The sequence below is a fragment of the Jaculus jaculus genome, chromosome 11 (genome assembly GCF_020740685.1).
Source record: "Jaculus jaculus isolate mJacJac1 chromosome 11, mJacJac1.mat.Y.cur, whole genome shotgun sequence".
Taxonomy (NCBI): domain Eukaryota; kingdom Metazoa; phylum Chordata; class Mammalia; order Rodentia; family Dipodidae; genus Jaculus; species Jaculus jaculus.
Window position 1 is genome coordinate 82,303,322 of NC_059112.1, and position 24,071 is coordinate 82,327,392.

General features: G+C 42.4%; 1 protein-coding gene and 1 long non-coding RNA gene across 3 annotated transcripts in view; one reads left to right on the forward strand and one right to left on the reverse strand.

The window, feature by feature from the left end:
• Positions 1-660, reverse strand: part of Tnik (TRAF2 and NCK interacting kinase) — a 429,300-nt gene extending 428,640 nt beyond the window's left edge. For both annotated transcript variants that reach the window (XM_004652342.2, XM_004652341.2), the window contains exon 1: positions 241-660. In XM_004652342.2, the coding sequence (XP_004652399.1) occupies positions 241-297 (57 nt within the window). In that variant the 5' untranslated portion in view covers positions 298-660. The remainder of the gene's footprint in view (positions 1-240) is intronic.
• Positions 661-1,236: 576 nt separating this feature from the next.
• On the forward strand, positions 1,237-22,166 carry LOC123453261. Its single transcript, XR_006632716.1, has 4 exons — positions 1,237-2,331; positions 5,849-5,946; positions 20,559-20,663; positions 22,079-22,166. It is a non-coding gene; the product is annotated as an uncharacterized LOC123453261 (long non-coding RNA).
• Positions 22,167-24,071: the final 1,905 nt, after the last annotated feature.

Sequence of the window (24,071 nt, forward strand, 5' to 3'; positions counted from 1 at the left end):
ACAGCCGCGGGAGCCCAGGAGCCGACCAGCCCCGGCGTGGGGACTCCGCCGAGGTGCGCTCGAGTCAAAACGCAAATGCAGGTGGTCTCCCCGCCGCATTCTTCTCCGCTCCCCACCACCTCCAGCCCCAGCCCCGGTGCAAGCATCGAACCACTCCTCCACCATCACCCCCCACCCTCCCCGCCTTTGCCCAGACCCCGACCACCCGACAGAAAGCAGAAGAAAACACGTTCGGCTCACCCTCAGGGCCGAGAGATCTATTTCATCCAGGCTGCGAGCCGGGGAGTCGCTCGCCATGTCTACTTCGTCTCCGGAGAAATGGACCAAAAATCACCCCGAAGCTGCTTCTCCCTTGGAAATTCCACCTTGGTCTACCGCGCTCGCGTCCTCATGCGGGTGTCCGCTCGAGAGGCCCCGGGGCCCAGCCCTCCCCGCCCTCGCGGGCCTCTCCCCTCCCCAGCCCGAGGACTCGGATCCCGGTCCTCGGAGCGTGGGTCCGCCGGGGTCCCGGAGCCCAACCTGAAGCGGATCTGCAAGCCAGCCGGGAGCCTCGGTGCGTGTGGGCTGCGCGCCCCGATCGGCTAAGGGCGCTGGGGCTGCGTGGGTGTATTTAAATGGGACATGTTTCTTTGCTTGTGCGTGGATGGCGGCTGCATTGGCTGTTATAATGAGACATATCAACTCCTCCACTCAGCTGGGGTGGGGGGGGTTGGGGGTGGAGAACCACACCGAACTGTCTATCACCGCTTCCTGGGAGGAGTGAGGGGGGTGGGGAGGTGGAGGAGGCGTGGTCTGCGGCGGGGGAGAGGCAGCGCTTCCTGACCCGGTCCCTCTGCAACAGCGTGGGTGGGGGAGGGGCGCGCACCCTTTCCGTCCGGGCTCTGGTGGGCTCCGGGACCTGAATGGGCAGAGCTGATCCTGAGTGTCGATAGTGCCGCCGTTTCCCAAGGGGGCTCGAGGTCTAGGTTCGGGTATCCGATGGGTGCACTGCACCAAAATGGCATCTTGGGGTTCCTCGACTGGTTCTAATGCTAAGGGATTGAGTGGGGGCGAGGGGCGAGGAAATACAAAAGAGCGATGTCCTCCCTCGTCCCATTAATTATTTGTGGGGCTGGAGTAAAGGCGGGCTGGTGCAACCGGTGCATATAAGGACTTGTGTGCCGGCAGGAGGAGCCGCCTCCGGGCGCACGGCGAGCTGGGGAGAAGCGCGCAGCCGGCGGCGCTCGGGCGCTGAGCAGAGGCCGCGGGGTCGCGTCCACGCGCTGCCCCCGGGGTATGAGACGAGACGAGACCGCGGGCTGCGGCCGCTCGTCCTCGGTCCGTCCTCCGTCTGTCCGTCTGCCAGCGGCGGGAAAGCTGGGCGCTCTGAGCTCCCCTTGGACATCGCCACACCCAGGACCTGCTCGTGCCGCAATTCCCCACGGAAATGACCGAGTTTGAAAAGAGAAGCTTGTTCCCCTGGTGCGGGAGAGAGAATGATGCTCCAGGGGACTCCCGAGCCCACGCGGGGCCCGGCCGCCCCACGCCGATCCCCGGCGCGCCCGCGGTGCTGTGCCAGGCGGCGGCGCTTCCGCGCTGACCCGTCACTGTGGATGGAGAAAGTTTGGCTCCTGCAGGGGAAGACGTTGCGGAGAAGATGGACGCACCAGACAGATTCCACTTCGCCCGCTTTCGCGTTTGAAGGCTCTTGTTTACAGTGGCAGCATGACTTTTTGTCATCGCGAGTGTGAAGTCACTTCCCTCAAACCCCCCGCGCAGCCCTTCTTCCTCTCTGGACTCTGCCACCTCTGGAAGAGAAGCTGACATTGACTTCACCATCCCCTCCCCACAGTGCCACAGGCACTCTGAGGGCACCCCTTTTCACCTCTGCTGAGAAGAGGCCAAGTGCATGCATGGGGTGTTCTGTTTTGCTTTGATTTGTGTGTGTGTGTGGGGGGGAGTTATTTCTTGGTGTCCGAGTTGGGTTTAATATTTTGGAAACAGGGTCTCTTGTACTCCATACTGGATTCGAATTCACTTATGGCCATGAGAAGTCTTGAACTCGATATCCTCTTGCCTCCACTTCTCAAGGGCTGGAATTACATGCTTGTGCCACCAGGCCAGGCTTGCACTGGTCTTTTAAATCTTGAAGTGAAGATATGAGTCTGTGAATGAATGAATGACATATTGACGGCAGGCATTAAAGGATTTTTAAACAGCATTCGGTTTCTGGTGCTGTTTCTGTGGACAGGACTGCATAGATTCACTAGTATTGTAGATCTCCACCACGGAACTTGAAAGCTATTCGTGGTTGCGACAGCTGCAGTGGTACCGGAGCGTTTGCCTTCAAAGGTTGTGAGTTGTTTTAAAATGTTATATTTTAAAGACTTGCTTTGACATTGGTCACCCACGTGAGCCACCTTGAGGGAATGACTTACAAAGCTATCATATCCATCATTATCATTTACCCTGTCCATATCCCTTTCTTTTCTTTCCCTTCACCTAAACAACAGGTTAACGTATTACCTCAATAGAAAATAAATTAATTTAAAATCATCTATTGAGATCCATAAACAGAACTGCTTTTAAAACTTCAAATGTGGAAATATGAGAGAACCACTTTTGCCCACGGAGAGCATTCATTTTCTGCCCCAGATGATCGTTTGAACCATCGAAAACAAATCTTTCCTTCTCTGACCTGAGGAGCCTGTTCAGACTATGATCCTAGAATGAAGAAATTCTACCCTAAGACTTAGAATTAGATAAGAGAATCATATAGGTATGCAATACTGCAGTTGGCACTAAGTGGAGAAAGGCTTCATGAAGTTGCAGGGGATGGTGAGAAAGCCAGGTGCAGGCAGGGCTGCTGGTTACAGGAAATACCATAAAAGGAGTACCCACATAGAAAATTGCACCTTAGCTGGTAAAGGAAGGTGAGGAGGAGGGACCCCCAAGCAGTTTTTAATAGCTGAAGATAGACAATGACTCTGGGCGGCGAGAGAAAGCAGAGGTCAGTTTAGGTCACGTATCACTTGAACTTGAACATTCTTAATTAGGCCAAGTGTCTTAATTTCAACATAAACTTTATAAATTGTTGCTATATCTACATACTGTCTATGTTTAAACTACATAACATTTTTCATTAAATCAATACCTGTTTTGGTCATGTTTAATTTAAAAGGAAACATAAATTACTACTGTAAAGGCTATCAAGAAATGCTTGCCTATTAGAAAAGGAAAAAAAAAACCATTAAAATACACATAATGGAAAATAAAACAATACCATTATATTTTGATTGGCTATGAATGTCTCCCCTAGGCTTGTAGTCACCCAAGAGGCCTCGACAGTACTTTCACAGAGGCAAACAAGCTTATTCACCAACAACTGAGATTATTTTAGATATACAGTGATGACATAAAGATGATAGAGAACAGCAAGTTGAAAGGCCTTCAGGACGTGGCCAAGGGGAGATTTTTCTCCTGCTGTAATCTGAAGGATGGAGGGAGCCAGCACCATGTATGCTCCGCTTGAAAGCCTGTCTTCTGTGATCCACAGAAAGCTGGGCACAGACAGGAAGTAAGCAAATCAACTTCCGGATGGTGAGCAGGAAAGAAAAGGAAGGAGTGGAAAGGGAAAGCAGTGCAGTGAAAGCTACTTTTTATTTTTAAAGCTCTGAAACAAGTATTGCTAAATGTTTGGAATGATCAAATATAGATGGTTAATTATGAGCATTGATGACACTGGTCTTTATATATTTGAAACATTTTTGTATGTTAAAAATATTACTAATGGAGAATCAAAAGGAATACAAGGACCCTATTATATTCAGTGTTATTTAAATCACCAAGCTATGCTCCAACTAAAATCACACTGTGGAAACTAAAAGTACTATTGATGGTGTCAAAAGCATACTTTATACACCTGCCAGCATATATCCCCAGACAAAACGGAAAAATTGTATTGGTTTTTTCTTCCTTTTGTTTGCTTTTGAGACAGGGCCTCAGTAGCTTGGGGTGACCTCAAACTCATTTTATACCTGATCTTTAACTTCTGGTCCTTTTTATTTTATTTTTTTAACTTGCCCAATACAGGTTACAGGTGTGTACTACCGCTTCTAACTAAAAAAAAAAAAAAAAAAAAAAAAAAAAAAAAAAAAAAAAAAAATGTTTTCAAACATTCACTAAGGTTCTAAAAAACAATATTGGAGGTTCCATTTATCCAGATTTTCTAAAGCAAGCAGGATCTATAAGACAAAACTATATGAGGTGGAACTTCTGGGAAAACTGGGGCAGATTCAAGCTCAGACCTGAACAGGTACGTTCATTGTGAACTTGTAATCAAAGAACACATTCATTCATTCACATATAGATCATTCTGTATAAGATCAACACCAAGCCCTGAAAATAATACATTGGTCATGCAAAGTTGTTGCTTTCACAGAGGCAAGCCATGTAAATATGTTGTAAATAGTCAACAACTGAGATTATTTTAGATACAAAGTGATAATGATAAGAGCTATGAAGAAAAGGTAGTGAACATCACTTTCCTCAGCTCTGTATGGACCAATATGGGCATCTGGGCCAGTGAGAGAAGATAGCACCCAGAAACTGATCCCCAATCACCCTGGAAGAAACAAAACACACACACACACACACACACACACACACACAGAACAGTCTTTATTTCTTGCCCCACACAGCGTCCTATTCAGCTCCCCTCATACCATAATAAGCAGAAGAGACAATCAGAATTGGCACCACACAGAAACAGGTGAGAGTCCCAAACATGAGATGGCATGGACAACTCAGTCACACATCATTCATAAGAATGTGATACTCAAGGAGACAGCATTTCAATCAACAAACAAAATCAAGCCCCCAAATAAAAGTAGAGCATTAAAAATGTGCATTTACCTTTAAAAAATATTTTATTTATTTGCAGGCAGAGATACAGATGGAGAGAGACAGACAGAGACAGTGAGTGAGTATGGATATGTCAGGGCCTCTAGCCACTGCAAAAGAACTCCAGATGCATGTATTACCTTGTGTATCTGGCTAACATCAGTACTAGGGAATCAAACCCCAGTTGTTAAGCATTGTAGGCAAGCACCTTAACCACTGAGCAATCTCTCCAGGTGGAAATATGCATTTTTAAACAAAGGAACTTATAGTCACCAAACAAGGTTATTATTAAAAAAAATAGTTAGGAAACTAAGAACACAGTTATTAGAATAAAATTGAATAGTTTAAATAACAATATGATTAATAATGTGAATTACTATAAATTTTATTATCAATGTTATAAGTAACTCAGATTCTTCTGAGCATGTGCTATGGTCTGAATGTTTGTGTCTCTCCAAATTTCAATGTTGAATTGTAGCCTCAGAATAGATGGTAGTAGAGGCATTGTCCTTATTGTGTAGATAGATCATGAAGTCAGTGAATGGAAGCAGTGCCCTTCTGCTCTATAAGAATATGGGGGATTATCTATGAGCAATGGCTCCTCACAACACTTAAGTGTTAATGTCTTAACCTTGAACTTTCCAGTTTCTAAAATCATAAGCAACAAAGTTCTATTTATAAGTGACCTAGTCTAAGGCATTTTCTTTGGGTAACCCAGATGAATTAAAGCGTTTGTCTATTTACACACTTAATATTTATAATCTTACAAAATAATCAGTATTACTAGCATATTCATTTTACACACAAGTAAACTGAATGAAGAACAGAAGGAGTAACTTACCCCAGAATAACACAATTAAGTTACTGGATCAGGATTTGGACTCGGGCTCTTAATCAACATGCTGAGCTAACACAGACTGAACCAGAGGGTGAATTCATAAGAAACTACTTCTTTTTTTTTAAATAGGTTTCAGAAGAAAGAATAAAACAGAGAGAGAAATTTTCAAAAGCACAGCAAATAAATCCAAAAGTTCGATATTCAATTAGTAAGATATACAGATCCAGGTATGTATGGAAACATTAAAGAATGAAGAAATACAGAAAATGTTCCAGTACTTTTAGGTTGAAAGTTCACATCTAATGCTAATGCCTAAGTACAAAATCCCCCCTTAACACATCATGATGGAATCTCAGAGCATGCGAGCTACAAAGAACATGCTAACTAGTTATCTGCTCATTAGCACAATGGAAGCGAATAGTAGAACAAAGTATTCCAAAGGAACTGCTTTTTATTATTATTTTTTTAATTTAGAGAGAAAGAGAGACAAAGAGGAAAGATAGAGAATTGACACTCCAGGGCCGCCGCCACTGCAATTGAACTCCAGACGCTTGTGCCACCTAGTGGTCACGTGCGAGCTTGTGCTTGCCTCACCTATGTGCGTCTGGCTTACATGGGATCTGGAGAATGGAATGTGGGTCTTTAGGCTTCGCAGCAAGTGCCTTAACTGCTAAGCCACCTCTCCATCCCAGGAACTACTTTTAGCCTAGGAATCTTTACAAATTCATTTATCATTTAACAGTCACACATAATTTCAGTTACATAAGGATTCCTATGGCTGACCATCTCTGAAATCATTATTAGAAAATATGCTGCTCTACTGAAAAAAAAAAAAGCTGTACAAAAGGAAATGTTTTTTTTTTTTTCTTGTTGTGGTTTTTTTAGAGAGAGCATAAAAGAGACAGAATCCAAATCCCTGACCTGTAGAAAACACAGTGAATAACACATTTTGTGTGGGGGAGGGGGTGGGGGGGCTAAAGCCATTGGATTTGTGATACACCAAGGAACAACTAACACATCTTCAGACAGGGTTGTGTGAGAGTATATTTGCTAGGTCTACAAAAGTCTAGCAAATTCTAGATTAGCCTGGGTAAAAAGCAATTTGATGAAATGCACTGGATCATCCATGATGTTACTGAACTACCCTATTAACTATCCCTGGAACAACAGGTCTAAATTTATTTTGATAACATTTAAGTTTTTCCTATCTTAAGCCACCTTTGGTTGGATATTATGTTATTTGTTGCCAAATAAACCCTAAATTCCAGAAAATAAAAATGAAAACTTTTATATCCTCACCATTTCTAATTCATACAATACAAAGAAATGATAATAACTTGAAATAAATGATTCTATCATCATGATGAAGAGAAAGAAGAGAGAAAAAGCACAACAATATTCTTGTCTAATCTGTAGAGTATATATTGTACTATCTTTAAACACTGAAACTATGTAAATAATGTATAATGCTATACAAATGAATATAAATTGAATACTTAAGGTGTCATCTATTTTAGTGGGAAATGTGGAGCAGGGCTAGCCTGATGAATTCTATACAATGAATAACAAAAAATTATCAGCTGAAATGTGTAGCATTAGAGGACATGTTTTAGGAAGGTACACCCACAAAATATCCATTCTGCCTTTGCACACCACAGTACGCAGAATAATGGCCCTAAAATACATCCACATTCCAGTTCCTGAAGCCTGTGATTATGTTACCTATCAGACAGAGGGCCTTTGCAGGTATAACTTAAGGAATTTGAAATGGGGAGATACTCTTCGTTCATCAGAGTGGACACAACACAATCACAGGAGTCTTTAGGAGTGAAAATGGGAGGTAGAAAAGATGTGATGTGGAGAATAGCTGAGAAGGGTGGCATGACCAGGTTTGTAGAAAGAAGGGAGAGGTTCATGCCAGGGAATATGAACAGCTTCCAAATTCTGAGAAGTTCTCCCCAGGAACTTTCAGAAATGAATGGAATCCTAGTCACAACTTGGTTTTGCCCAGTGAAACCCATTTTGGACAAAACAAACTACAGCCTGAATATAAAGGAAATAAGGAGAAAATGAACGGAGTGCATTAACACTCTCTCTCTCTCTCTCTCTCTCTCTCTCTCTGTTTCTCCTTCCTGACTGTAGACACAATGCAAACAGCCACCTCCCACTCCCACCAGCACACCTTCCCAGCTGTGGTGGACTATGCACCCTCCATCTATGAAACCAAAAAAAGACCTTCCTTCCTTTAGTTGTTTTTGTTAGGCATTTTGTCACAGTGATGAGGCAAGTAACTAATGCATGTGCTTATATAGTTTATGTTTTTTAAAGTCACTGACTTTAAGGTAGTTTGTTGCATCAATGCTTTAGAAAAGGTTGTATTATCTCTTGATGTCTAGCCTCCTCAATTGTCACAAGTCTACTGAGATTTGAGAGGAGGACACACAGAGCCAGTGGAAGTATATAAATCACACTGAAGAAAGCATGCGAGACAGAGACAGAAGATAAAGTAGTTTGGAAGACAAAATTTACCATGTTCAACCAAAAAAAAAAAAAAATGTGTGTGGTAGCACAAGCCTTTAATCTCAGCACTTGGCAGGCAGAGGTCGGAGGATCCCTGTGAGTTCAAGGCCAGCCTGGGACTAGAGTGAGTTCTGTCCTGGCCTAGAGTAAGATATACCTCAAGAATGACAAGGACAGCGACAACAACAAAACCATATTCTTAAAGCCTTACCATCAATTCTCTGCCCTCAGTAGATAGCCCTTTTAGTCATATTGACCAGAGTTGCCTATAAACCAAACACACTGTAGCATATGAAAATATGGCTAAGTATTTAAATGTGCTAATTAAAAGATAAATTTTTCAGTGAATAAAATAAAGAAAAGTTGCTGAGGAGATGACTCAGTGGATAAAATACTTGCCACTAAAGAAAGGATTTATGGCTGGGAGTGGTGGCGCATTCCTTTAATCCTAGCACTTGGGAGGCAGAGGTAGGAGGATCGCCGTGAGTTCGAGGCCACCCAGAGACTACAGAGTGATTTCCAGCTCAGCCTGAGCCAGAGTGAGACTCTACCTCGAAAAAGCCAAAAAGAGAGAGAGAAAGAGAGAGAACTTATGTTCAGATCTCTGGCATCCACATAAAAGCCAGGCATGGCAGCATGTGTCTATAATCTCAGAACAGGGGAAGCAGAGCAAAAAGATTCCCAACGCTTTCTAGAGAGCTAGACTTGATGATTTGGGGAACCCTAGGTTCAGTGACAGACCTGGTCTCAAACAGTAAGGTGGAGGTCAGGAGAGATGGCCCAGAAGTTAAAGGCATTTGCTTGCAAAGGCTCCCGACTGAGTTCAGTTCCCCAGTACACGCACGAAACCCTATGCACAAAGAGGCTCGTGCATCTGGAGACTGTGTGCAATGGCAAGAGGCCTTGGTGTGCCCACGCCTCATCTCTCTTTCTCTCACAAATAGATAAAAATACAAGAAGCAAAATTAAAGAGGAAAGTAGAAACAACTGAGGAGAACACCTGGCACCAACCTCTGGCCTCTACACACATGTGCACATGCATGTACATGCACCCACACACATACTAATGTGCATACATTCTTGCATGCATACCACAAACATACGCAGATATATATTTTTTTAAATCAGCAAAGAGGATATATGGGTTTTGAATTTCTTATACCAAACTGAACTATTTAACCAGGCTGTAACATAAAGTTTGATAATGTCTAAAAGGAGAATCAACTATGCAAATCATATTCATGTTCTCAGACCGTGTTATTAGATGTCAATGCTCATGTAACAGATGATAGACTTTTACTAGATGACCTTTCTTTCTTTCTTTCTTTCTTTTTTTTTTTTTTTTGTTTTTCAAAGTAGGGTCTCACTTTAGCCCAGCCTGACCTGGGATTCACTATGGAGTCTCAGGGTGGCCTCGAACTCATGGTGATCCTCCTACCTTTGCCTCCCTAGTGCTGGGATCAAAGGCATGTGCCACCACGCCCAGCTGACCTTTGTTTCTAATTTCACTTTTTTGTGGGGAGGCAAGCCCAGCACACTGACCTCTTTTTTTTTTGTATTTTTAATGAGACAGCAATAGACAGAGAGGGAGGGAGATCATTAGTGCGATAGGGACTCCAGCCACTGCAATGGAACTCCAGACGTGTGTGCCACCTTATGTGACCTTTCATGCTTGCATCACTGTTTGCATCTGGCTTATGTGGAACCTAGAGTTGAACATGGGTCCTTAAACTTCACAAGCAAGCTCCTTAACCACTAAGCCATCTGTAGCAGACAGCTTCAGGTTCGCTGAGATGAACTTCCAGACCAGGCACAGTTATGGAGGAAGGGATTTATTGAAGCTTACAGATCCAGGGGAAGTTCCAAAATGGCAGAAGAAGCTGGCCTGCTTTCACAGGTCCAAGCAGAGAGAGAGAAGCCACAAGCCCAAAAGCCACACTACACAGCACACTTAAGGAACTCCAAGAGAAACTTAGGCACTTTGCTTATCTTTAGTTTGGAATTTCAAATCCACCACCACACTTTAGGTCTGGGCCCTAAGATCCACCTCCTCTAGCCAGGTGGCTGCAGATCCAAACTACCAACTAATAAAACACTGAATATATTGGGAGCCATCTAGTCAGACTACCACACCATCTCTCCAGCCTGCTCATTGTACTTTTAATCTGACTCCAAGGGCTCAATAAGAAGTTTACCATCCTTCACATACTTGGGCTGCAAGGCCACTGAGAAATCCTGCTGGAACTGAGCTGATAACCTCCTCCATGTAGACCAGCTGACAGAAAGCTGGAAGAAGCTTTACATGTAGTTCAATGGGAGAAAGAGACACCACCAGTGTAGATACTCAACAGTGCACACTGCAAGCATTATAATTGGCCAGCCAGGCCAAATGAGCCAACCACTGCAATAGTGGCACATCTGTCATGGTGGAAACCAACTTCCCTCCAATTGGACTGGAGGCCTGCTCCATGGAGGGGAGCACATCCCTGATACTAAAAACTTAAATCAGGGGTAGTCATGAGCCCTAGGGGTGTAACATCTGCTGATGTCTGGAAAAATGTATATAGTATGCTTATCAAACTGCCCCATAAGCACTTCTCTTAATATTTATACCCTTATATTAATGCTACTCTCACTTTGGGTATAGAATCTTCTCTTTTCAGAGGGTAGTGACTTTGGGATGACTCAGAAAGTTTCATAGTGCTGGAAAGAAGTGACTGGAGTACTGAGTAACATCTCAATCACACCTTCCAAGGCTCAGGACCTAATGAAGAAGAGGTGGCAGAAAGAATATAAGAGCCAAAGGAAGCGTAGGACTCCATACAACGTGCGCCCTCCAGACATAAAATGGCCTGGATATCCATGACCTCACAGTGCCTGACACTACCTACACAAGACCATCATAAGAGGAGGAAAAGATCACGACATCAAAATAAAAGAGAGGCTGATTGAGATGAGGACGGGATATGATGGAGAATGGAATTTCAAACAGGAAAAGTGGGGGGGGGGTATTACCATGGGATACTTTTTATAATCATGGAAAATGTTAATAAAAATTGAGAAAAGAAAAAGAAGTTTACCATCATCTGAAACAGCTCTTCTTTAGAAAATAAAAGCTCCAGTTTCTTATTTTCCTAACATTCATTCTGGCCTTCTTGGACCCTACTACTATTTTCTGCCTCGCATAGTGGCCACATGTGTTCCCTGGTAACATTCTTCATTACTTTCCAGTGGGTTTGCTCTCTTAGGCTCCCTTCCTGCTTCTGTTTCTATGCTGGACATCAAGGTGTCTAAAAGCTTGAAGTTCAGTATACTGTATTCAATATAATGTGATCCCAGGGAAAGAGCAAGGCCACTGGATGGGGCTGCTTGAAGTCAGATTCTGAAATAGAAAGAAAAAAAATAAACGAACAGTTGATTAACTTTCTTTCATTTGCTCCCACAAATGATAGATGATAGATTTTATTAAAATCCCACTTATCCTTGGAATGATTATTTATTTATTTATTCATGAGATAGAGACCGAGAGAGTGAGTTTGGGCATGCCAGGACCTCCTGTCACTGCAAACAAAATCCAGATACATATGCCACTTTGTGTATCTGGCTTTATGTGGGTACTGGGGAATTGAACCCAGGCCATTACGCTTTCCAAGAAAGCACCTTTAACTGCTGAAGATCTCTCCAGCTCTGGAATGATTTTTTTTTTATTTTTGCATATGTATATGGAACACATGCATGCATGTATGTATGTATGTGTGCACATTCGTATGTGTGCAGGTACATGTGTATGTATGACCGCCTGTACATGAGTGCACATATGTGTGTAAAAGCCAGAGGTTGACTACATCCCTTTAATATTTAATAAGTCTTGGGGGATTTTCTGTTCTTTTTATCTTTATTTATTTATGACAGAGAGAGAGAGAGAGAAAGAGAGAAAGAGAGAGGGAGAGAATAGGTGCACCAGGGCATTTAGCCACTGCAAATGAACTCTAGCTGTCTGCTCCACCATTTGCATCTGGCTTACATGGGTACGAGGGAATCAAACATGGGTCCTTACACTTCGCAGTCCAGTGCCTTAACAGCTAAGCCAACCTGGAACACTTATCTTAACAATTCAGCACCATCAAATCTCAAAGACAAGCACAGCACTCTCTGAAATACCAATATTACACTTTCTCTAAATACAGAAAACTATTTTTACCAGAAATTTGGCAAACCTTTTCATACCAGTATTTTCTGTTTTTATTCTTTCAGAATTTCCTGATAACAAATATGCATAGAAAATTTAATACACAGCTGTAATCCTTCAATATTTACTATAAAAGTTTAATTGTTTATAATGTTTTAGAAGCCACTTAATCTCTTCAAATCCTAAAGCAGTTTTAAATTTAATTGTAACTTGGCCAAATAGTAAAATTTGCAGCTTGCTTTTCCCTCTGTTTCTAGGACATGACTTAATATCTTGCAATAGTAAGCATTCCACACACGTATAGTAATGGCCAAGCACACTAAAAATTATGAAAAGACATTTCTTCTCACCAGTATGGTCTGTCCAGCCCATGTTAAAAGCCCCTGAAGCTTTGTTTCCTGTTATCTCGCATTTTTACACTTTTTCCACATCACCTTTCTACAGAGCCGTGACCTATTTAATTTTGTAACCCACCATACACATACAGTAATTTTCCTTTTTTTCATTTCATATCCACACAACCCCACAGGTTAGCCAGAACTGAGGAGGGGAGGGAAACCAGCTGGATCTTGATGTGAAGTCACAGGGTAGATAAAACTTTCTATCAGACTTTGAAAGCTGGAAAGGACCTTAAAGATAACCAATTCCAACCCCCATGTTTTACAGATAAGGAAGTCAAGGTCCAAAGATACTTTGTGACTTACTCAGTGCCATGAGTTAACAGGAAAGGGCTCTGAGGACTGGAGGCTGTGGGGGCGGGGAACAGAAAAAAGAAAGTGCTGTATTTATCATTATTGTTTCCCACCAGATTCCTCATCTTCTATGATACCATATTGGGGCCCAGACATTTAAAGTAGTCTCCACTGATGGTGTGCTTTTTATCTTAAGGAAACTGTAAAGTACACAACTGGTCGTATTTCCCTTAATGTGTGGGCTGCTTGAGAGCTACAAGCTAAATGAGTCGTATTTCATGCTGGTTTAGTGTGGGAGGAAGTGCCAAAAATGGAGCTAAGAAGCTTGGTGGAGTCGGTTCTGAGAGCTGGAGAGCCCAGAGTGAGGGGAGGAGAGAGGGCTTGTCTAGCCCAAGCAGCTGAAGGAGGCAGACGACAAACGTCTCAAGACTGATCTCGCTCTCTTCATGTCACTGCGTGGATGGGTTTCAGGTGGAGCTGGAGCATTTCTTTCTCTTGTGGCACTGCAGCCATTGCACTAGAGTTGTTGGTTTTCTTTTCCACCGTGGACCTGTTGGTGACAAAACTTTCTTTGGTTCAGTTCTATTTTTTTTTTTTTTTCTTCTGGCATTTAGCACAGTGCCTGTAATATTAAATGTCTTTAGTGAGCACTTGAATTAAACACTGATAGGAGGGCTGGAGAGATGGCTTAGAGGTTAAGGGCTTGCCTGTGAAGCCTAAGGACCCTGGTTCGAGGTTTGATCCCCCCCCCAGCCCAGGACCCACGATAGCCAGATGCACAATGGAGTTCGTTTGTAGTGGCTGGAGGCCCTGGCATGCCCATTCTCTCCCTCTCTTTCTCTCTCTCTCTCCTCTCTCTCTCTGTCATTCTCAAATAAATAAACAATAACAAAAAAAAAAACTGATATGAAAGGGAGCTGGGAAGATGTCTCAGTGGATAATGTACTTGCCATGCAGGTTTGAGGACTTGACTTTGGATCCCATCCCCCATGTAGAATTCCCAGCATGGTGGTGCAGGCCTGTAGTCCCAGTTCTGGGGAGGTCGAGAGAGGCCGAGCCCTCGGTCTTACTAGTTAGCAAATCTGGTCCTAACAGTGAGCTCTAGGTTCAGTGAGAGACCCTGCCTCAAAGAATAAGATGAAGGGTTTCTAAGGAGGGCATCTCATATCCACATCTGACCTCAACATGCCTACGCACATCCACAAGCAACCCCTCACAAGTGTATACCTATAGGCGTATACACATGTACATGTACACACACCACACATGCATAAAATGGCACTTAATATAAAGTGAATCAATAAATTAAGATTAGTGCAGGTGCTGATAGATAGAAATGTTACTTTGAAGCTAGTAAATATTAGAAAATCTTTTTACCTCTGTAATATTAGCATTTATATTTCTGACTTTGCATGAAACTGGCTGTAAACCAAGAGTCCTCTGGCTAAAACTGAGTGAAAAAACTGGTCATAGAAATCAGTTGTTTATCCATTCTCAGAGAGTAAATTCATATTTATATGAATGTATATATGTATATATATGTGTGTGTGTATGTGTGTATGTATGTATGTATGTATACATACATACATACATATTTTTGGTTTCTCAAGGTAGGGTCTCGCTCTGGCCCAGGCTGACCTGAAATTCACTATGCAATCTCAGGCTGGCCTCAAACTCATGGCAATCCTCCCACATCTTGCCTCCTGAGTGCTGGGATTAAAGGCGTGCACCACCATGCCCGGTTAGGGGCTTATATTTTGAAACAAGTATCCTCCCAGGTGTCTCCTTCTTCATTCCCAAATATTTATTGAGTACCTATGATAAGCAAGGCATACTTTTTTAATCTGAGTAAATAATGAGGGCAATGGGAGTAGATTATAATCTCTGTCTGAGACAAAATCCAATTTTAGGAGTAAACACAATAAAGCATCAGTTAAAGACAAAGAGGGCAAGCTGAGAGAGACAGAAGGGCTTTGGAGCAAGGTTCAGGTAGATAATCTGAGGAAAAAAAATAGGATGCAGAAGGGGGTTGACTAGAGGTTCTGGACACTTGTCGTTATTGATGGTAAGTCTCAGGGAAGCAAGCAGTGAGAGGCTGCTGTAGACTTGTCTTGAAATGTCACTTACAATGGAATGGCCCATGGTTGCATCGTGCTTTCAGAAGCTCTAACAGAACCATACCAAAGACTTTTCTGTTGCACCGTGTTATGCCAGGATGCTTGTTTCTCTTTCTCAAATTTATATGTTGAATTCTTAACCCTCCTCAAGATGACATCTTTAGGAGGTGGGCTTTTTGGCCAGATGATTAGTTCTTGTAGAAAGAGACTTCACCCATTGGACCCATGCCCTCGTGAAACAGATGCCAGAAAAGTAGCTATTCTATTCCTTTCCACCACACAGCTAGAAGGTGGCATTGTAAGGAACTGGCTCTCAAGGAACATCAGATATGCTGGCTCCTTGATCTCAACCTTTCTAACCTGTAGAATTGCAAGGAATAAGGCCATCATGTTTAGAAACCACCTACATAAGGGCATGTTACAGAGCTCTTGGCTATTCAGCAGTCAGGTTATGTTGTGGCCCACTCCTTTTAAGCAGTTGCAAAACCTTTTTTGAGGCAAACCCAACAGACTGGCCTTTTGTTTACATTAGAGACTGAGAGGGAGACAAAGAGCGAGGGAGAGAGAGAGAATGGACACACCAGGGCCTCCAGCCAGTGCAGTCAAATTCCAGATGCGTGCACTCCCTTGGCACATGTGTGACTTGTGTCACTTTGTGTGTCTGGCTTACGTAGGATCTGGAGAGTTAAACATTTTACCTATAGATATTTTAATATCTCAGAAAAAGGGAATGATTTGAATGTGGACTGTACTGAGTGACTTGATTTTTTATTTGAGAGGGAGAGAGGAAGAGGCAGAGAGAGAAAGAGAGAATGGGCATGCCATTCTCATCCAGCTGCTTCATACAAACTTCAGACACATGCCCCACCTTATGCATCTGGCTTACTTGGGTACCAGGGAATCGAACCTGGATCCTTAGGCATTGTAGACAAGCTCCTTAATGGTGAAGCCATTTCTCCAACCCTGACTTCTTAAATATGCATTTAATAATCAAGAAAAAAATAGGTGTGGTGGCTCACACTCGTAACCCCAGCACTCTGAAAACTGAGGGTAGGAGGATCCCCATGAGTCTGAGGCCAGCCCGGGCTACAGAATGAGTTCCAGGTCAGGCTGGGTTAGAGGGAGACCCTACCTCCAAACAAACAAAAGAATTTGCTAATCTGCAAAAATGTTTGGAAACCAGTGCTTTTCACTGTGCCACCCAGTTTACACGTGGGCAGAAGGAATGGACTGATAACATCGTCCTTCCTGTGAGAGATGCATATGCCGTCACAGGAAACAGCTGTGTTAACTGCTAGACCTTGTTCAGCTCATGTAATTCTTATATGGCAATATGGAGAACTTTCCTCCTTAAGAAAATAGAAAGTATGTTGTCTTCCGGATGGTTCCTGGGCATAATTTAGATTTGGAAGCTCCGTTTAACAGGTAATAACTCAATAGTTTTGAAGGTTAAATAATTAATATGCTATTAAATGCATTATTGGATTTTAAGCCACCATGAATATTCTTCTCAAATTTATTTCAGCTGATCTACTTTCCATGGAAGACTTCGTTTTGGGGGGAGGGGTGGTTGTGAGGCAGGGTCTCATTCGAATTCACTATGTAGTCTCACGGTTGCCTCGAACTCACAGTGATCCTCCTACTTCTGCCTCCTGAATGCTGGGATTAAAGGCGTGTGCCACCACAGCTGGTTTTTCTTTTTTTTTTTTTTTAACCAGAGGTTAAATCAAAACTTCTGAGAAATTTCAGGTGTGATAATTGGGTATATAATTTAAAATATTATTATAACTTTAGTGGGAGACAAAGTCTTATGAACTAGGGTTTTGAGACTGGCCCTGTCAGTCATTCATTTGGTAAGTGGCTAGAGCCATGTGAGATTGCACAGCTGGAGTGGAGCTGGGGTCACAGAGGAATACCTCTGCTGAAGTATTTAAAGTTTGGATCCCAAAGTCAATGGAGAAATTTGGTTACTGCCAAGCTGACATTTGGGTTGAAATCACACTTTCCATAACTGAAATTCAGTTGGCTTTCCATTTTCACTTGTTCTCCATCTCTTAATCCAACCAACTACAGGTGAAAAATAATTTGGAAAAAAATACATATATACCAAACACATACAAATGTATTTTTCTTATAATTGCTCCCAAACAGTACAGCATAACAAGTATTTGCATAGAATTTGTATTGTATGAAGTATCAGGTATCACTAGGAATCTAGAGATGAGTTAAATATATTTTACTTTATTTATTTATTTATTTGAGAGAGAAAGAATAGGCATGACAGGGCCTTCAGCCACTGCAGACGAACTTCAGACATTTGCGTTACCTTGTGTATCTGGTTTTTGTGGTCCTGAGGAATTGAACCTGGTTCCCTAGGCTTTGCAGGCAAGCATCTTAACTGCTAAGCCATCTATCCAGCCCTACAGATGAGTTAAAACAGATGTACCCAAGTGTAGGCCAACAAGCTGCATGGGTCCCTCTATAGTTATGCATGTGCCCCAACACATGTATAGATGACAACATCATGGTGCAATATCAAAAACTTGGGGAGCTGTCTCAGCAGTTAAACGTGTTTACTTACAAAGCCTGAAGGCAGAGTTTCAATTCCCCAGGACCCACATAAAGCCAGATGTACAAGGTGCCACATACAATGACTGCATCTGGACTATGTTTGCAATGGCAGGAGGCCCTGACATCCTTGCTCCCTCTGGCTTTTTCTCTCTCCTTGCAAATAACTAACAAAATATGTTTTGTTTTCTTTTACAAAAATATGTGTTTTTTGAAAAGTTGGACATCCATGATTTAAAGTGTAGAGGATGTATAAGTAGCTTTTAGTAGCCGTATTGAAGCACCTAAGAACATAACTTAACTTATATTTGCTCAGTTTCATGGTTCTAGTCCAAGGTCAGCTAGCTCCTCTGTTCTGGGCCTGAGACAAGGCAGAATATCATGGTGATGGGAACATATGATGATTGAAACCACTTACCTCATGGCAGCCAGGAAGCACCAGGATTTTTTTTTTTTCAAGGAGGCTGAAATAAGGTAACCTGTCCAAGCCCATGCCCTGGGCTGACCAACTTTCTCCAACTTTCACCCCCTAGTCCCAGCTACCTCCAAATAATGCCATTGAATTCTAAATTCCCAATGGATTAATACCATTGACTAAGTCAGAGTATTCATGATTCAATCAACCTGCAATGACGGAGTCTACCAGCTTATGGGCCAAGTCTTCAGCACCTGGGCCACTGGGAGGAACATTTTATATCCAAACCATAACATGAAATGATGTGTGTAGTTTATATTCAGATACTATGATATTTAATACAAGGGACTTGAGCACCTAAGGATTTTATCCACAGGGGGCTCTAGACCCAGTTCACTCTGGATACCAGAGGAAAGTTACGTATGGTTCATAGGTGGATGCATGTTCCCATCTAATTTTCTTTTTTTATTGTGTCTGTATGTTTGTGAGTTGTCTGTATGAGCATGCAGAAGTGTGGGCACACCATGGGACACGTGTGGAGGTTGGAAGACACCCTCAGGTGTGGGCCCTTATCTTCCTCTTTGTTTGAGGCAGGGTCTCTCTTGTTTGTCACTGCATATACCAGGTTAGCTGGCCCACAAGTTTCTGTAAATTGTATTGGCTGTTTCTCATCTTGCTATATGCACACTGGGATGACAGATAATCATTTCTACCTCATCTGGCTTCATGTGGTTCTGTGGATCTAAATTCAAACCATCAGGTTTATGCAGCAAGTGTATTTATCCACTGAACCATCTTCCTAGCCTCAGTTTCCTTTCCTTTGATCAGATATATTAAAAACCTACACACGATTACCTGCTCAGTACTAGAAAAACATTGTCACTTTCATTACTGACTCATCATAACTTCCTGCGTTCTCTTTTTTTTTTGTTTTGAGTGAGGAGGCCAATTGCTAATCTATTTTATTTTTTACCCTCACCATCAATACTATAAACAGCTCGGCAATAATCTCTGGTGAAACTGCAAAGTAGATGAGACTTTCCTATGAGCTTCTTCCTTCTTCCCCTACCTTTCTTCTCTCCCCTTTCTGACCCCCGAGTGCCTCCCTGTCCTTTTAAGTCCCAGGACTCACAAAGATTCTTGTCCCCTGGACTGCTCACCTCTGAAGTATCCAGGACCAAAATACCTTTCTCTTCCCCTGTCTCATGTGTCAAACGCTCTCTTTATCTTTCCTCCTCCTGACCTCAACTGGGCACATCTGTCTGATCTTTCATTATCTCCTATTCATTCTTGTCACAGTCTCTGGCGTTTGTTTCTAATTTGTTCCTGTCTTCCAACCCCACTACATACATACCGAGTGATTCCCCTCATGCTCATGGGGTGGGGGAGGTGAGCAGTTGCTTTGCCAGTTACAGCACCTCTCAGTAAATGTGTCCCTGGGTGATGTGCACGAGGCTGGGGCGGGGGACAGGAGGAGAGGTCACAGCCCTGGAAGAGGCCATCTAAACAGAATGTCCGTAGCTTAACATTATTGCTCTTCAAGAGCCATCTTTGTCCTCATTCCATTCCTCTTATAGCTGGCTCCTCTCTTTCCTTAATAGCACAAAGTCTGGATTTGGACAGACCTGACTTCGCACTATAGCAGGGCATTTTCTAGGTGTGTGACTTTGGGAAATTGTTTTCTAAATATTGTTATTTTTATTATTAATGCCAGGATCAAACCCAGTGTTTCACACACGCTAAGCAAGTGCTCTGCCTCTGAACTACACCTCTGCAGCTTCTATGATTGTTTTTGGTTTTAGAAAAAAAAAAAACAGGGGTCAATACTAATACCTAACCCTGTGTTGTTATTATATGGACTAAATGAGAATACCAGTAGAGGCTGGTTTACGAAGATGCCCAGAAAAAATTCTTTGGATATAATTCATATTGTAAAGTTCTGCTCATGAAGCTCACAGAGTCCATGGCAGCCTTTTGGGATCTTTGTACTCCTTGCCGTCCTTGCAGATTTTCATTTCTATGCATGCTTCTAAAAACCTATCTGACTAGATTGGCAGTTGGGATTTAATTAGAGCATACTTCAATCCTTTATAAGGATTGAGTGATGGACAAAGGCCTAGTCTCTGCCCAGAGCGCCTGGGCCCACCCTTTGCTGTCTGAGGTTTTGTCTTGTATGCTGTGCTTCTCTTCCCTGTGTTCTTTCCCCACTAACGAGAATCACAGGCACAGTAGTAGCAATGGTGGGAACCACCATTTACTAAGTAGGTGCTTTGTGTCGGGTGCCTTAAGTGTGTTGCCCAGTTTATTCACCACAGTGGATTTACCTTATTATTTCCAGGGTGCAGCAGAGGAAACTGCAGTCAACTTACAATACTTGCTGAAGGTTTCCATCTCGACATACTGAGTGCCTTATCCTCTAATGCATCCTTACTACCAGTCTCAGGTAACCACCAATCTACTTTCTGGTCCACAAGACCATGGATTTACCTATCCTGGAGATTTTCTTTAAATGAAATCGTATGTAAGTTCTTGGTGACCGGCTTCTTTCACTTAGCTTAATGTGTTCAAGGTCCATGCATGTTGCAACATGTGTCAGTCTGTCATTTCTTTAATGGCTAGAAAACAGTCTGTTAGGCAGATATATCACATTTTGTTTATTCATTCATTGGACCATAGATATTTTAGGATATTTCCATTTTTTCCTATTTAAAAAAAGCAGTTTTATGAGCATTTGTGTAAAAAGGTTTTGTTCAATCACATGTTTCCAATCCTCTGACTTAACCCAGGCAGATTTGCTAGATGATATGGGTACTATAGGTTTAAGATTTTAATTTTTAAAAAATGTATTTTATCCATTTATTTATTTATTTGAGAGAGAGAATGGGCACCCCAGGACCTCCAGCCACTGCAAACGAACTCCAGATGCATGGGCTGCCCTGTGCATCCGGCTTACACGGGTCCTGGAGAGTCAAACTGGGATCATTTGGCTTTGCAGGCAAATGCCTTAACCGCTAAACCATCCCTCCAGCCCCAGGTTTAAGATTTTAAGAAACCACCAACTTGTTTTCAAAAGTAACCACACTGCTTTGCATATGAGGTGTGAAAGTTTTTGTTTCCTCAAAGCTTTTTCGATAGCCTAGCCGGGAAGGTTGCTCAGCTGGATTGTAGAGCCCAGAATTCTGTTCCAGGCAAAAAGAGTAGCAGAATGGGTTGAATAATGGTTCCCAGGGAAGCTTCAGTTCATGACTTTTTAGAAGTCAATGGATACATGTTCTGGTGTAGTACATGCTTTCCTTGTTGCTCTGACAAAACACCAAACATAAGTAACTTAAGGAAAGCAGGGCTTATTTTGTCTCAAGCTTAAAGAAAAGACATAGTGCATCATGTGGATAAGGTATGGCAGCAGATGTGTGGCCACATTGTGACCATAGTCAGAAAACAGAGATTAATGCTAGTGTTCTACTCATTCTCCTTTAAAAAATATTTTTTAATATTTTATTTTTATTTATTTGACAGATAAAGAGGGAGGGAGGGAGAGAGGGAGAGTGCATCAGGGCTTCCAACCACTGCAAACAAACTCCAGACACATGCACCCCTTTGTGCATCTGGCTAACGTGGGTCCTGGGGAATTGAACCTGGGTCCTTTGACTTTGCAGACAGATGCCTTAACTGCTAAGTCATCCCTCCAGGCCAGTATTTTATTTTTTGGAGAGAAAGAGAGAGAATGGGCATGCCAGGGCCTCTAGCCACTGCAAATGCACTCTAGACACATGTGCCATGGACATCCAGAGTGTTCCTTCCTCTGTTAATCCTCTCTGGAAACACCCTCACAGATAACCCTAAACGTATGTTTTCTAGATAACTACATCAGGCCAGGGTGACAAAGAAGATGGTCGACCACATCAAGCCTCCCATCCTATGATGAGACAACTTCAGGCCATGGTCTGCTCAATTCCTTGGAAATGCCAAGCAGATGTGAATCACAGTTGTTCATATGGAGACTTACTTCTTAACAAAAACTTTGTTGGATTGCATATTTTCCCTGTGTTATTTCCTGCGGTTATTTCAAAAATAAGCTGCTTCTTTAGAAGTCTTCTTATCTCTACTTTCAAGGGAAACTCAAATTAATTAAAATTGTAGGAATGAAAAGTAGTTAAATGAATAAAGTCAGCCTTAAGTGAATGATAAGTCAGAAACAAGTTTGCTTTGAAGGATTTCTTTTATTTTCCCACTATAAACCTAATCTCTAAATAGTTGTATTTATAAATTAACAAAAAATGTTGCTTTAAGGTTAATAAATATTTTTAGAACAAGTATTTAACCCACAAGCATATAATTTTTTTTTTTTTTGCCAAAAATCAGAGAAGATTGGAGTTTACCTACAGTGAACTACTTACCATTATATGGCTAAATATTCTATTAGACTTCTTCAAAAAAGTTTCCAAATGTAATTATTATAACATGACTTTATTAGTCAGTTTACTCATTGTTGGGACCAAAGTACCACACAGAAACAACTTAAGGGAAGAGAGGTTTATGTTGACCTCCATTCCAGCCAGTGTCTTAGCTTCCTAGTCCACCACCATGTGAATAACCACCACCACACACTTCTGCCACTGTGTGAGCTCTGCTGTGCTGTTGTAGTTACCTTCTTGTTGCTGGACAAAACACCACACCAGAAGCAGCTTGTGGGAGGAAATGGTTTATTTCTCCAGCTTACAGTCCTGAAGGGAAGTTTTATCATGACAGGGGAATCATGGCAGGATCAGACAACCTGCTGTGACATTGTTTCTTCTGGGTGTCCAGAGTGTACTCTCTCTCCTTCCTGCCTGTTGATAAGAAGAAATTGAATTGAAGGGATGAAAGTTTGGCAAAGCTTATGACCCTCTTCTCTATAAACATCTATGGAGAATTTAGTTGTTAATTAGAGGTCATATGAACTCAGAACATAGTTGATGACTGGGATAAGAAAAGAGTTTTATTTAGATGAGAGAGCCTTGATGAGGTTTAGATAAATGTATAACAAAGGAGAGATTTAGAAAAGAGAATTGTTCAAACACACCAAGACCCTGGAAACTGAGAGATAAGGGCAAATCACAAAGCATGGGGCTTAAGTGAATCCTTGGAAAATCCTTCTCAGAAATAGACAAAAAGAGATATAAAGGGAAGAGAAAGGAAGTGAGGGGGACTTAGTAGGATGGTATTGCATATATGTAAGTAGAAGAATAGATTAATGGGGGTGAAAAGGCCTAAGTGAGGTCAGGAGAAGAGATTGAGTAAAGGAAAGGTGGAGGGGGGTGAATCAAAATCTAAGATGATATAAATAAATCAAGTGGAAATTACTTTTTAGGGCAATGGAACACTCAGGAGCTGTAGGTTGTTACTAGAAAATTTTCAGTACCAGGGATGGGATACCTTCCAGTAAGTTGTTGGCCAGGGAGGTCCCTGATGCCCCCAAAACATTATAGGCCATTGCCAAGACCCTTAGTTTCCCACCAGGAATAGATGGTAAGACCCTATTGTGAAAGACTCCACAGACTTGGGCTGCAAGGTCACTGAGGAACCCTGCTGGAACTGAGCTGATAACCTCTTCCATGTAGACCAGCTGACAAAAAGCTGGAAGAAGCCAATAGGAGAGAGAGAAAACACCAGTGAAGATACTTAACAGTGGACACTGCAAGCCTTATATTTTTCCAGCCAGGCCAAATGAGCCAGTGGGTACAATAGTGGCACATTTGTCATGATGGAAACCAACTACCCTCTAATTTGATTGTAGGCCTGCTCCATGGGAGCGAATACATCCCCGATACTGAAAACCTAAAACAGGGGTAGTCATGAGCCCTAGGGGTGA